This window comes from Pristiophorus japonicus, chromosome 18 (genome assembly GCF_044704955.1).
Source record: "Pristiophorus japonicus isolate sPriJap1 chromosome 18, sPriJap1.hap1, whole genome shotgun sequence".
Lineage (NCBI taxonomy): Eukaryota > Metazoa > Chordata > Chondrichthyes > Pristiophoridae > Pristiophorus > Pristiophorus japonicus.
The window spans coordinates 73,527,658-73,541,965 of NC_091994.1; the positions used below are offsets into that span (position 1 = coordinate 73,527,658).

Sequence of the window (14,308 nt, forward strand, 5' to 3'; positions counted from 1 at the left end):
TGCAGACATACTTTTAAAATGCATGCATATTGCTTCATTAATCAGTGTCTTAATGTCAGGAATTTTTTTAATGTTAGAGAGCAGGCTATTGTAAAAGCCCTGTGTGAACATTAAAATATGAAAGCATCTGTGAATTGTGGAAATAATGGAATATTTTTATCCATCGTTTAAATGTCCCAAGTTCTCTGTGCACTATGTCGCGTTGTTTAAAAAACAGATTCTTCTTAAAGAGGCACCATCCTCAAAATAGCAACTGCTTGTTTTTATAGCTCTGCCTGAAGCATAGTAGAAAGAAGCGCATCAAGTTGTTGATTACTAACAGACATGGTGTCCGAAGAAATCATTGACCGAAGAGCTAGAAACATTTCATGGGAGTGAAATTGTACATGGGCAGGAATGCAAAACAGGCGGAATCACTATTGCCACCAGTTATCTGATACTCCTGGTGTTCAGTTTTATTGAAGTCAATGGGCAGGGCGTACAACGAGTGACCAATGCCATTCCCCGCCCATGCCCAATTTCACACCCCATTGGAGCAGTTCATCACCATCACAGTTTGTTGAGGAAAACCACGTTATAAGCATCCCTCATCAACCCTTTAGGTGGTCTTCACTTGTCTAAGTGTAATTTTCCTTGGTCGCCCATTGTCATAATAATTGCTTTAGTTTCGCGGATTGGCCTTGCGGTGTCTGAGCTGTGTTTCAAAGAGTGTGGGATATATTATATTGCTCAACAAAGCATAGAAAAGATGTCAACACTTTTCCTTTGGGTAGCTAGCACAGTTTTGGGTTCTGAATTACTCCGCTATCTACAATGATGCTTATAAAAACGTCAAGAAAAAGTTTAAAAATATATAGGGGGTGAAATTGCTCCTTGTGAAAATGTCTGTTAGTGCCTCTGGCCAGCGCTAATGGGGCGATACGTGTTTTGCGCCCGGGGACAGACCTTGTGAATTACGCGGCCGGAATTGCCCCCGGGATGCCGGGTGCTAAAACAGCTTTATGCCACGACCTGTTGTTGGTACCCAGGCACCAGTGCACATGGCAATGACGTCATTGGCATGTGCCAACTCCTCAACGTCTCACACCGACCACTTTGCGCCCCTCAGGGGAAATTGCCCCACGGGACAGGTTGTTGGCGAGGGGCAATGCCACCGACAGATTCTCGGTGCGAGAAGCTATGGTGGCTGTGACGCCCTGGCCACCTTTAAAGGGGAGGTGCTAGTGTGGCAGCTGCCATCTTTTTTCAGTTGGCCCGACAATGGTAGCCACAATGTGGCCGGGCAGATCGGCACCCCCTCTTGGATGCCAGGCTGCTGGCTGGGCCGACACCCACCCTGGTGGCTCAGTGGGCGCCACTAAAGAGGCTGCTGGGTTCGCAGTGGCCCTCCCCTTTAAAAGATGAGTGACGTTGTGAGGCGACAGCGTGACGCAGCACGTCCGTGCAGCTCCGTTACCACAGATAGCATTTTTTTAACAAAAAGCCTAAATCAGCGACGGTACAAAAAAAAACACTTTCTGCGAAATGACCGACCCAAACCCTGCGTGGGGCAATTTCAGCCCCAAAATCTGTTGCACTCTTTGGGGCCGAAATTGCCCTCCTACCCAAACGTGGTGCACCTACCGCTTTCGAAGGGTTCCGTCCACCCCAATTACATGGAGCGGACAACCCAGAGAAATCAGGTCTTGGTGTTTTTTTTTGGAGCGGGGCGGAAGTGGTCTCATCATCGGGGGGAAGTGGGGGTGGGTTGGAGTGGCCAACAATCTAAGTCATTGCGTTTTCGCGGCACAGCATCCCTCTCCTTCAGTTAAAGGGGATGGCCACTGCGAACTCTCCAGCCACTTTAGTGGCAAACACTGGGCCACCAAGGAGGGTTTCAGCTGGGCCTGCGGCCTGACACCCAAGAGTGGGTGCCAGGCTGCCTGTTGGTGGCCCAGCCGAACCAGTGGGCATAATTGTCGGCCCGACATGGCAGTCGGCCGACAATAAAAAAAATAAAATGGAGTCGCTGGCAGTGCCATCCCCCCGTAAAGGGCGGCCCCCCACCCAGCCACCGCAAGGGTACTGACAGCAAAAGCTGACAGGGGCATCGACCAGTGGCGGCAGCACTCCCGGGGGGCAACTTCCCACGGGGCAATTTCGGGAAGGGGGTCGCCGCCGGTTGGTAAGGGGCTAGAGCGTGCACAGGCAGCGGGAAAACGGGCGGAACGGTCGCCGACACCGCTCCAAAACTGAAGGAGGGTAATATCTAAAATGGCGGCTCCCTCCACGGAGACTCGACGGCCAGTCCACACCGACCCGTGGTCGCTGCTTTCAGGCAGCCACTGGCCTTAATGAAAGGGGCAATTTGGGCCCCTCTATCTTTTTACTCGTTAACTCAGTTCTCTGTGTCACGTGAATCATAGTCATTGAACAAAAGCTTTTTTGATACTTAATATTTTGACAGTTTTAGAAGTACTGTCTGCTCACAGTCAATTCCTCGAACATGTTTCAGTCAATCACATTTAAAGGGTATTCTTTATAAATAAACATAAAAGTGAATGTTTATCTTGAACTCTGAATGCCATTCATACTGAAGGTATAAAATGACTGAATTCACTTGGAACTTTTTTGGTTCTGAGTTTTTTTGATCTGTTTCCTTGCTGAATATATATGGTGTTGCTTAAATCTAAGGGAGATATCCTATTTATTTATCGTTAGTTATGCATTCCATCACATGAAATTTTACCGCAAACTTGCGGTGAGGCATGTTGTAGATTCCTATGCCCCACGTGGAGTTCATACTGGTGCGGAGCTGGGGAGAGTGTGGTGCCTGCTGGTCACAACCTCTAGGACAAAAGACCACCAAATGTAACAACTGTGGTCTTTAGAGAACTGGGTCTACTCAGCCTTAAGATCTGCGATGGAGATCTGTAGACAGAAAGTTTCAACTGTTTGCAAAAATCTTGAGGGTGTAGGGGAATCCTAAATAGAATGAAACATGCTCAGCCTCCTGCCTTCAACCTGACCCTGTTGACAGGAAGACCACGGTTGACCAGAGGACCACCCAGTCCGCAGCAGTCCCGGGGCAGCAACAGGTTTCAACCCAGGAAAGTAAGATGGGAAGCTGGGAATGCCCCCTCGCACCTCATTAGCATACCTCCAATCAGCTTGTTCCTACTCCAGGCCTTCCCCTCCTAGCGAAGTCCCAGAAATTTCATGAAAGGGATGGAGACCTGGCGAAACCGGTCTCCCTCCACTTTTTCCTGACTCTTTGCACCTGGGGAAATGTCAGGAATAAGGTCAGGACAATCTCCAACATACCGCACGGTCAGGGCAAATGATTTGTTACTGCTCAGATCCACTCAGAATTATGCATTTTCTGAATTATGAATATGCTGCCTCTGGGACTTTTCATTCAAAATTGTGGTACTCAAATCAGCAAACTATGCTAAATGCGGCAGTTGTAAAGATTTGTGGCTTGGTATTGTGATATACCCATTAGAGAAAGTGTGCCTACATTTTTAAATTTTTCAAAGTGGAAATTCACAACCAGATGAAGTTGCTTTTTCCATCGATGCCTTTTATAACTTCACTCACTGTAGCTTAACTTTACTCTGAACAATTAGCTTCTACCCCATTAGCCACTCGGGCAAAATGTATGGAGGCTGGCCATCTTGTGTGTGCAAGAGGCAACTGTTTGAGCAGTAAAGAGTACTGTGCCATCAGTAAGTTTTTTTCTCCTTTGAATTTTTTTTCAGAGTACCTCAGGATAGTAATCAGCCAGGATCAGTCTATTTCACCTTTCAGTTTTATCGCTTTCCACCTGTAACAACACAGCAACTGCAGCTCGTGAAGATACGCAACTCACAAAAGGGAACTTCACACTCTGCACCTTTCATCCTTGTGCCACTCAACAAAAATGGCACTGGTAATATAGGTGAGTATTGCAAAGTGTTTACAGCACAGAAACAGGCCATTCGGCCCAACAGGCCCATGCGGGTATTTATACTCCACACGAGCCTCCTCCCACCCCTCTTCTTCTCACCCGATCAACATATCCTTCTATTCCTTTCTCCTGCATATGCTTATCTAGCTTCCCCTTAAATGCATCTCTGCTAATCGCCTTAGCATACTCCCCGTGGTAGCGAGTTCCACATTCTAACCACCAGGTTACAGAAGTAATCCCGATGGCCTGCTAATTGAATTACTCATAACTTTCTTAATTTACTTTGTAAATTGAACTCATTTATCCAGCAGAATATGCCTTCAGTGATTGAAAAGAGATATTGTCATCACTGTTGATTACAAGAAATACCAATTCCAGATCAATTGTGAGATGGATATCAGCTTAATTTGTCTCATAAAGATACCAATTTTGATTTAGCAATTAGAGCAAGGGGTAGATTTTGGTCTGGGTCTGTTTTCGCACAAGTCCCTCCCAAACCATAAGATTCAAGGATCAATGGAAATTGGCCCTCATACTCGGCTCAAACTGCCAATGCTGCCAATGCTGGGGCAGTGCCAAGAAAAGATAAAGACATGACTAAGATATAACTTCTTCCTGCAGAGAATGTCAAGTGTGCAGAGTATCCTATGCCAGGAGGCAGTGGGCATGCAGAATGTTATAAATCTTAAAATGACAATGGATACATTTTTGGCATACAGGGCTGTTGAAGATTATCAGAGGCGATGAATAAGATGTGGATTTGGGACCAGCTCAATGGATAGAGATGCTTGTCTCCAATCCTGTAAGGTCCTCTGTGTTCGGGCAATCCTTATCCTTTTATTTCAATACAGCCACGTGGATTTAGGGGACAGAGTGTTATCTGATCAATAATCTTTACTTATCACATTAATATAAACCCAACATAAACAGAAGATGGGCACCTTTAAACGCACAACAACTTTTATTTATATAGTGCCTTTAACGTAGTAAAACGTCCCAAGCGCATCACAGCAGTGTTACAAGACAAAACAGATAAATTTGACACTGAGCCACAAAAAAAGAAATGATAGCAGATTGGTCATAGAGGTAGGTTTTAAGGAGTGTCTTAAAGGAGGATAGAGAGGCGGAGGGGTTTAGGGAGGGAGTTCCAGAGCACGGCCACCGATGGTTGAGCAATTAGAATCAGGGATGCTCAAGAGGGCAGAATTAGAGGAGCGGACTCAAGTAACGGACTCATCGGGGGTTTGCTGAACTAAATCTTCTGACCAATCATGGTAGTCTCTGCAGGACTCTGTAGAGTTCCTACTGTGCGCCCTACAGTGTGGTTCAGTACTTAATATTAGTACACAAGCAGGCCTGCAGTACGTACGGTTAATACGCAAGTATGTCGGGAGTCACGTAGACAACTTCCCCTTCTCGTGCATGCACATTGTGGTTCAAGCTGTATATTGTTCTTCAGACATTTCTCGCGCCCGAGCGCTTAGGCCAGCCTTGAGGGTCAGCAGCTCCTTATCTACCCAGACATTTCTCACGTTCGAACATCTGCTCGGTCCTGAATTACCACCACCTTTGCAGACAAGCTGGTGCTTAGCTTTCTCTCAACATTATACTCCCAGCTTTCTACTCTAGCGCTCAAACCACTCCTTAACTCTATGATCACTACTATTACTATTCGACCTTACTTACTATTCTGAACACTTAGGGCCCAAGTAATGGGCGCCCGTTTTTCACGCCACAAAGTGCGCCTAAAAAAACCCTTCATATTCTCCACCTCCCTGCAGGTCCTCTGGCCCTCGGCGCGGCGCAGCAGGAGCTGTAGGGGGCGGAGCTAGGACCCTGCGCCGAAAACAGTGCCGGGAGCTCTGCACATGCGCGCTACAGTGGGCACGCAAGTGCAGTAGCTCCAGGCGACCGAAACTGTGTGGGAGGGGCCCGAAGCACGCAGCCCCTAGCCCTGGCCGAATGGCCTCACTGGGGCTGCGTGAATAAGGCTCCTCCCATGGCCAGCTCCTGCTTCCTGCCGACTCCCGCTCCTGCTTTCCCCCCCCCCCGACCGGACCGGACCCGACTCGACCCACCTGTCGCTGCCGCTCCTGCTTCCCCGCCGCTCCTGCCCCCCCCCCGACTCGACCCTCCTGTCGCTGCTGCTCCTGCTTCCCCGCCGCTCCTGCTTCCGCCCCCCCCCCCCCCCCCGACCGGACCGGACCCGACTCGACCCGTCTGCCGCTCCCGCTCCCACCCGACTCGACCCGACTGTACTCTCGCCCCCGGACTGGATCCGACCTGACCTCCCCCTCCCCGACCTGACCTCCCTCCCCGACCTGACCTCCCTCCCTCCCTCCCTCCCCCTCCCTCTCCCTCCCTCTCACCCTCCCTCCCCCTCCCTCTCTCCCTCCCTCTCTCCCTCTCACCCTCCCTCCCCCTCCCTCTCTCCCTCCCTCTCTCCCTCTCACCCTCCCTCCCCCTCCCTCTCTCCCTCCCTCACTCTCTCCCTCCCTCCCTCTCTCCCTCTCTCCCTCCCTCCCCCTCCCTCTCTCCCTCCACCCCCCTCTCCCTCCCGCCCCCCCCCCCCCCCGGCCCGTTCAGCCTTCGGTCCCGACGGCAAACCGCTTCCTAAAGGCCTGCCACAGATAGGAACATGGTTTATTTAATCTTTTCTTTGCATATAAATGTTTATTCAGGTTGGATTTATTTGTATAATATTTGTATAAGTATAACTAAGGATTTATTGTAGAATTTAATGACTTCCTTTCCCTCCCCCCGTCGTTCCCTATGCCTAATTTGTAACCTGCGCCTGATTTTTTAATGTGTAGAACAGGTTTTTTCAGTTCTACAAAAATCTTCACTTGCTCCATTCTAAGTTAGTTTGGAGTATGTTTTCACTGTGGAAACTTTGAAATCAGGCGTCAGTGGCCGGACACACCCCCTTTTGAAGAAAAAATTCTGTTCCAAAGTAGAACTGTTCTACCTGACTAGAACTGCAGAAAAAAAAATGTGGAGAATTGCGATTTCTAAGATAGTCCGTTCTCCACCAGTTGCTCCTAAAAATCAGGCGCAAATCATGTGGAAACTTGGGCCTTATGTTCCTAAGGAAATTGGGGCATATGGCGTGGGGAAGTGTGGGGTGGGGATCAGTTTAAGTACGTCTAGTGATGAGTCACAGATAGCCATGCTCTGAGTTGAGGAAGAATGAACGAGAGGTCTCTTGAAATTGCCCATAAGGGTTTTTCCTTCTGCTTTTTCCCCTCTCCCTCTCCCCCCACCCCCGCCCCCGCCCCCCACCCTGGAGATAACATTTGGGGAGGGTGGTGCCATGGAGGGACCTGATAGGTTTTTACTCACTTTTCTTTTCAGATTTTGGACTGTCTAAGACAGGAGAGCTGAGATATGTGCTTTAAGGATCCGTCCTTACACTAGAAAAAGACACAAAAAAAAAATGAAACATTATGTATTGCCCATCTCTCTTTTCTATGATAATTTCCAGAATAAATTTTCACCAGGTTTCCTTTTAAAGCTGTTTATCCTTTATTTAACTGAGTTTTGAATTAATGTATATAACTTCAGCCTTGTCCTCATCGATTCCCATTTCCACGTGCTGTAGATTCTCCAGGGTTGGAGCTGAAATTCATGGTGGAGCCAAACTCCATGAAAGAAGGAGAACAGCACTGGTTTATGCAATACCTGGCCATGCAGACATTGCAGATTGATGTCTGGGATGCAGAATCCTTGCTTCTGATTGGCTCTGCCGCTGTGGAACTAAAGGTAATGATTAACAAAAGCAAAGTAACTGGAGGGTGTTAAAGGCGCTTTATAACTGCGAGTTATTGTTACTGAGTATCATTCGAGTATGTCAAAATACTTCAAGTAACACCAAACTACATTAAGCATTGAAATACTGAGGTCCTCAGAATGGCAAAATGCCCCATGTTAATGCTTCGAAGCTGAGCATCATAGTTATGTCAAGACTTCTAAATTAAATATTTAACATATATGGCAACAGGCTACATCTGGCCACTTTTGAACCTTTCATCCGGTTTCAAAGCACCTGCATCAGTGCCTAACGTTAAACATTTTTATTGGCTGGCTGCAGGTGAATCAAACTGACCTTTTGGGTGAAAGCAACAAATGCCAAAATAAACTTGTGCAACGCTGAAAATAATTCTGTTGCTGTAATGATTATAATAACATTTTCACCATTCTAAAATATGTTTTCTATGAAAAATTGACTTTAAATCAGGCTTTTCATTATCTACTATTCTTTTGAATCATTAGTGCTATAAATTAGGTTCAAGCTGTAAAATTATGTCTACAACTTGCACTGGTGTATAATTGACTCCTAATGTTCTTTCAGTTAAAAAGCAAATACATCCTACTATGTTGCTCTGTAAATTGGAAGCACATATAAACATGCTTGAGGATGCAGCTGCTACCATAGATTTTACAGTTAGTGGTTCCAGTTTCTGTATTTGTCTACAAGAAGGGTTTTTAAAGTCTTAAAAGTTTAGGATTAATATTGGTCTGGATTTTGCAGTAACGATGAGACTATCAACGCTCATTTTTATTAAAGAGTAAATCTCACAGCAACTGTGACCGCACCTGTGCAGTTAAACGCAGAAATCCGGAACTTGCTGTTTGAGTTGCCCCGTTTCTCCAGAAGCGTTTCTAGACTGATATCTCGCCTAGAGATTCAGCATTCAAATACAAGGAACGCGTGAAGTTGCGGTACTTATCCATTAGATATCCACCAAACTCACCAGAAAATGTTAGGGCTTGCCCAATTTACTGTAACTGGATTTTTAACATTGTGGTAAGTCTTAATTAGTGCCAAGCAACTTCTTTGGCACTGAAAATAAACTGTTATAAGTGAGGAGTCTCATTCCTTCAGATTTTAATCTTTGTTGGAGATTTAAAAAAAATTAAATAAAACATTTTTTTTAAACTTTTTCTTTCTCTCTTTCATCTCTCTTAATCCCATCTTTCTTTCCCTCTCTTTATTTCACTTTCTATACATGATTTGGCATTGAATTAACTGTTCTAACTTACACTTCCTGGTTCAGACTCTACACTGCTCATTAACAATTCTTCAATCTGATTGGTTGAAGAGACGCTGTTGCTTGCCCTGTTCACACAGGTCCCAGATCCCCTGTACAAGGTATCATACTGAAATGGTTTTCTAAATACCACAGGATCCAGTGCAAAAGCCCACATAAAGTCTGTGGGTAAGTTAATGAATGGCTGGTGCCGTTTATTCGTCGCTGATCGCAAATTCCGGGCCAATATGTTTGTAAGTCTAATTAACGTCCCTTTGTATGTGTTTTATTGCAAGGTTTGGTACAGTATGGTAACAACAGCATCTTATTGTTGCAGTATTTGCTACGCCAGGGTCGCACTGCAGTCCAGGTTTCTCATGAGCTGGAGGTCATAACCACAGATTACGCCCAGGATGCACCAATGTCCTTGGTTGATATCACAAAGCATGGCGCTGTTAAGCCTTATGGAGTGATGACAGCAACAAAAGGAAGACTACATCTGCGCTTGGGGAATGTTGGTGAGCAAACTTATACTTCTGGCATCTTCATTACCAATATCATTTTGTGATGGGGGATAGAAAAGAAAAATGATTTAATAACCCAGGCCTGGAAATTATACTTGTAAAGATTAGCATACCAACACTTAAACTGGTTGAAATAACAGATTAGGGAATTTAATTAAAACACAGTAAGTGTTTGTATATTAATCTTTGTAACAGTATTAGTTTTGAGCCTTAGGCCTCGGTTTCAAGGTTTAAACACAAATAAGAATACATGTAAAGTGGAGTAAAGGTTCAAGTGTGATGTTTAGATTGTGGTGTTTGAGGTTTCAAGGCTTTGAACGAGGCTTGTGCTCAACCTACAGAAATAGATAATAAAGATGAACTCTAAGTCATTGCATTATGGAGGGGAGAGTGGTGGAGGTGGGGGGCGGAGAAACCCAGGGCGGGGGACAGGAGGGGCCACATTGCAGCGGAGGTCTGGCGGGGGTGAAGTGTGTTGGAGGGGCGGACCTGGGGGCTCTGTGCCTCGGTGTGGGGAGTGTTCAGAGTGGGGTGGATGGGTTGACTGCGCAGATGGTGGTTGGTGGATGTGGTGTGGTTGGCGTCGCGGGGGCGTGGCTTCGGGTGGCCGGGGCTGGGGGCTCGATATCCGGGGGTGTTCGGCATTTGGGAAGGATTCTGACGGGACGGGACGGGGTGGGTTGGGTGCGGGGAGAGTGTTCCCGGTGTTGGGTGGGTCCGGAGCCGGGGGGGGGAGGAGCACGCTTTTGGGATGGGGGGTGGGCTGTTTGGGGCTGGGATTGGGAGAGACTTCTTCACTCGGGGAGTTGTTGGCCTGTGGGGTTCCCTGCCGCGGAGAGTTGTTGAACCAGTTCATTGGATGTGTTCGGGAGGGAGTTGGATGTGGTCCTTGCGGCTGGGGGGGTCGGGGGGTGTGGAGGGGGCGTGGGGGGGAGGTGCTGGGGTGGGTGATCAGCCATGATCTTGTTGAATGGCGGTGCAGACTCAAAGGGCCGAATGGCCTACTCTTGCACCTATTTTCTATGTTTCTATGTTTCTATTACACTGGTAAACTACAGGAGGAACTGGAGAGCTAATCCAAGTTTTTCCCAAGATATTCATTGGTATTATGTGGGAACAGTGATCCAAACAAACTTGTGATCAAAGCATAACATTTCTTGATAAACTTGTTTTAGCTCTATTGGGGTTTCTGCTGTCATCTTTATTAGATTTTTGTTGTGGAGTCAAAGCAGAATTGCATTCATTACTAGTACACAGGAATCACTGCAACAAGTACTCAAACTGAAAGTAGAAATTACACCAAGTGAATTTTTTGAATTGAGAGCAATAGTTGTCGTCATGCACGAGATGGGTAAAATCTGTCCAATTATTCAGATGCTTTGACCATTGATATTTTCACATTGCTTTTTTCAGGTACAATAAATGTTATTTTCTTTTATCTTCAGGAGTAACTTTTATTTTACATATAATTTTGAAGGCACTCTTATTGGTAATTATATCGACATATTTCATGTATCGATCTTGAGGGGCTGAGTAACGCAGTGGGCACAACACATTTCTCTTTCAATTCTAGGGCCTGGCTCTGAATCTAGGTTCAACTGATAGCATAATAGTCTCTCTCTCTCTTTGCTGGCTATTCGGGCCCCACATCACCTGACTTTACAGAATATAAAACTCCTCAGGCTGGATTTTCGTTTGGATTGCGCCTCCGTTAGCGCCCCTGAGGGCAGTAATGGGTCGCGAAATGCTTAGCACCTGGGCAGCCAGCTTCCAGCGCCCGGCGTGAAACTGGTGGCGGTTTTGCGGTGGCACTGAGCAGTATCTCTCGGGAGCATCGCGCCGGTGTGCAACGGCCTGGTTTCGACAGCGATGTGATATTTGCTTGGAGTGGCACCCGTAGTGCTCCCTAGTGAGACTGCCAGAGAACGCTGGCGGTCAGAGCTGTCCGGGGCGTTAAGGGAAGGAATGATTGGAAAAAGGTAAATTAAATTGATATTTCTCTTTATTTTACGATTCACTTTTATTTGCGGCGGGAGGGGGTGAGGGCGGGGGAGTACTTTGTCAGGAATGTTATTTGTGCCAATTTTTGTTTGGCAGGGAGGCCTCTCTCAGGGCTCTTTAGCATCAGATTTTCAGTCGCTCACCTGGCCCAGCGCCCTAAGACAGGTGTGAAACGCTTCCCTAAACACTCCACTCCACTCTCAGGGCGCAGCAACCACATTTTTTGGCTGCCGTCGCAAACCATTTTCCGGCGCAAAACTTACTGACCTGCTGCCATTAGCGCCCGAAGAAGCCTCCGACCGAAAATGCAGCCCCTGGAAAGCGGTTGGGCAATGTCACGATTTTCATCCAATTGGAAGGTGGGACATATAGAGGATAAACTCTAAAATGATAAAAAAAACATATTAATCAAGCATCAGTTGCTCCAAACATGCAGAAGCGTGTATCACTTCACATTACTGACATCACAAGTACTGTTGTGGAATTTAACGACTGCCAGTTGAAATGGTGAATCCGCGCAATTTTCCTGTGGGTAATTTTAGAAAACCTGGATTAATTATTGGGAAGAACAGAAAACCAACCAATCATGACTCATTGGTATAAATGATAAATGGTTCAGTAACCCATCTGAGGATTGTACATAACGGCTCATAAAACAGAGAAAATGACCATTTATTCCCAAGACTATGCATCTGGTAAGAATTCCAGTCTCCTTCTTTTCTGCCTCATTGGACCTGCCCTCCTGCTCCACTGCTTTCGCTAATTCAGCCATTTCTGCTGTACTCGGGCATGCAAACTTCGCAGTCATTTGTTCGCAGTTTAGATATGGCGTGGATGGATTAGAATGGCTGACACAACTTATGCAATCGATTTACCTGTGCACTGGCTGTGAGGCCTTTTGAACTGGACAAATACTGTCCTTGGAAACGGAACACATGATGCAGATCAAAGCATTCAGTCAAGATGCACGGAAATTAAACTGAAATTTATATCCTCGTAGTTCATAGCAAATGCACTCAAGCAAATACAACAATAATTTATTTACACTACATTCCTCAAGTAGATGAATGTCTCACTAAAGGGAAGAGGTGGACTCTGAGAAGGAAGAAAAGAAATACAGAGAGCAGAGGCTGAAGCCATAGGTTTTAGGAGTCTTTTAAAAGCAGCAAGAGAGGATATAGTGGCCTTGAAGGGGGTGCAATGCAGATTTGCCAGCATGATAAAGAAAGAAAGAAAGAAAAAGATTTGGATTCATATAGCGCCTTTCACGACCATCTCAAAGTGCGTTACAGCCAATTAACTACTTTTGGAGTGCAGTCACTGAGGGGCTAAAAGGATTAAGTTATGAGGACAGATTGCATAGATTAGGCTTCTATTCCCTTGAGTGGAGAAGATTAAGGGGAGTTTAACTGGAGTGTTTAAGATGATTAAAGGATGTGATATGGTAACTAGAAACTCTTTCCTCTGGATCCAGAACAAGGGGGCATTAATGTTAACTCAGAGCCAGGCCGTTCAGGGGTGATGTTAGGAAGCACTTCTTCACACAAAGGGTAGTGGAAATCTGGAACTCTCTTCCCCCAAAACACTGATAAAATGTCAACACCGAGATGGATAGATTTTGGCAGAGGAACAGAGTATTTGAAACTTACTCTGAAAGGTTGCAAAGGTGTGAACAAGGGTTTTGGTCGTGGGGGGCTGTAAGCTGGCAGTGATATAGAAGTGGCAGAAGGTGGTCTTGGTGCTGGACTGGATGTGGAATTTGAAGCTCAGCTCAGGATTAAACAGAATGCTGAGGCTGTGCAGGTTCACCAAGGAGTTTGACAAGAACAAAACAAGATGGCTTCAGTCTCATGAACATTAAGCTGCAGGAAATTTCAGTCCATCCACTACTCAATGTCACACAGGCAATTGGTCTTACAGCGACACTCATTGGCATATAGATAGAGTTGAATATCATTGCCATACATATGGAAGTTGACAGTCTACTTGCAGTTGACGCCATTGAAGGGCGCCATAAATAGGAGACTGGTGATGAAGAAATCAGACCTAGGATAATCAAATATCTCATTCACTAAATACGAAGGAATCGAAGAATAACAAAATGTACTACAGGCACAGCGTCGAAAATCCGGAAGCCTTGGGACCGAGGTCACTCCGGATTTTGTGTATTTACGGACTTCGGAACGTCTTTCTGACGTCCTGAATCTGGAAATGCCCGAGCCCAGGTTTGTGTATTTCCGGACTTTGGAATGTCTTTCTGACGTCACCGGTCCGGAAATGCCTGGGCCCAGGTAAGGAGTGGGTGGGGGAGGGCGAGGTAAGATGCGGCAGGCCGAGGTAATGAGCGGGGGGTCCGGCGGGAGATGGGGTCTGGGGAGTCGGCAGCAGCTCGAGGCGGGGGAGAGGTCAGCAATGGCCCGAAGCGGGGGTCCGGATCCCAGAACATTTTCCGGATTGCCGATGACCCCACCACAGATCCTCCCAGTGTCCGGATTCCGGAACAGTACGGATTCCGGAGCTCCGAATTTTCGACACTGTACCTATAGTGAGGAACAAGTAACCAGTAGAAAACTAAGAAATTAAATCATTTGATATTTGTTCAAAGCTAACATCTATGAGCTAGTAAGTACCACAAAATAGGCCAATCAATTCATTCAAATAATTCTGTCACCATTTTCATTTACTAATTTTCTTCTTGACTGAAATAAGTGTATATGACTAGAAATAACAATAATAGCATGACTAGCAAATAAAAATGACACAGTATGAAGAAAACTAAAGTAGCCCATAATAATGGTTATTTATTGGAAGAAATGTCACCAAAA

General features: G+C 46.1%; 1 protein-coding gene across 4 annotated transcripts in view; it reads left to right on the forward strand.

Annotated features, from left to right (window-relative positions):
* Window positions 1–14,308, forward strand: part of nphp4 (nephronophthisis 4) — a 516,026-nt gene that overhangs the window by 413,620 nt on the left and 88,098 nt on the right. For all 4 annotated transcript variants that reach the window (XM_070860148.1, XM_070860151.1, XM_070860149.1 and 1 more), the window contains 3 exons: window positions 3,741–3,919; window positions 7,530–7,690; window positions 9,296–9,476. In XM_070860148.1, coding sequence (XP_070716249.1) covers window positions 3,741–3,919; window positions 7,530–7,690; window positions 9,296–9,476 — 521 coding nt within the window. The remainder of the gene's footprint in view (window positions 1–3,740; window positions 3,920–7,529; window positions 7,691–9,295; window positions 9,477–14,308) is intronic.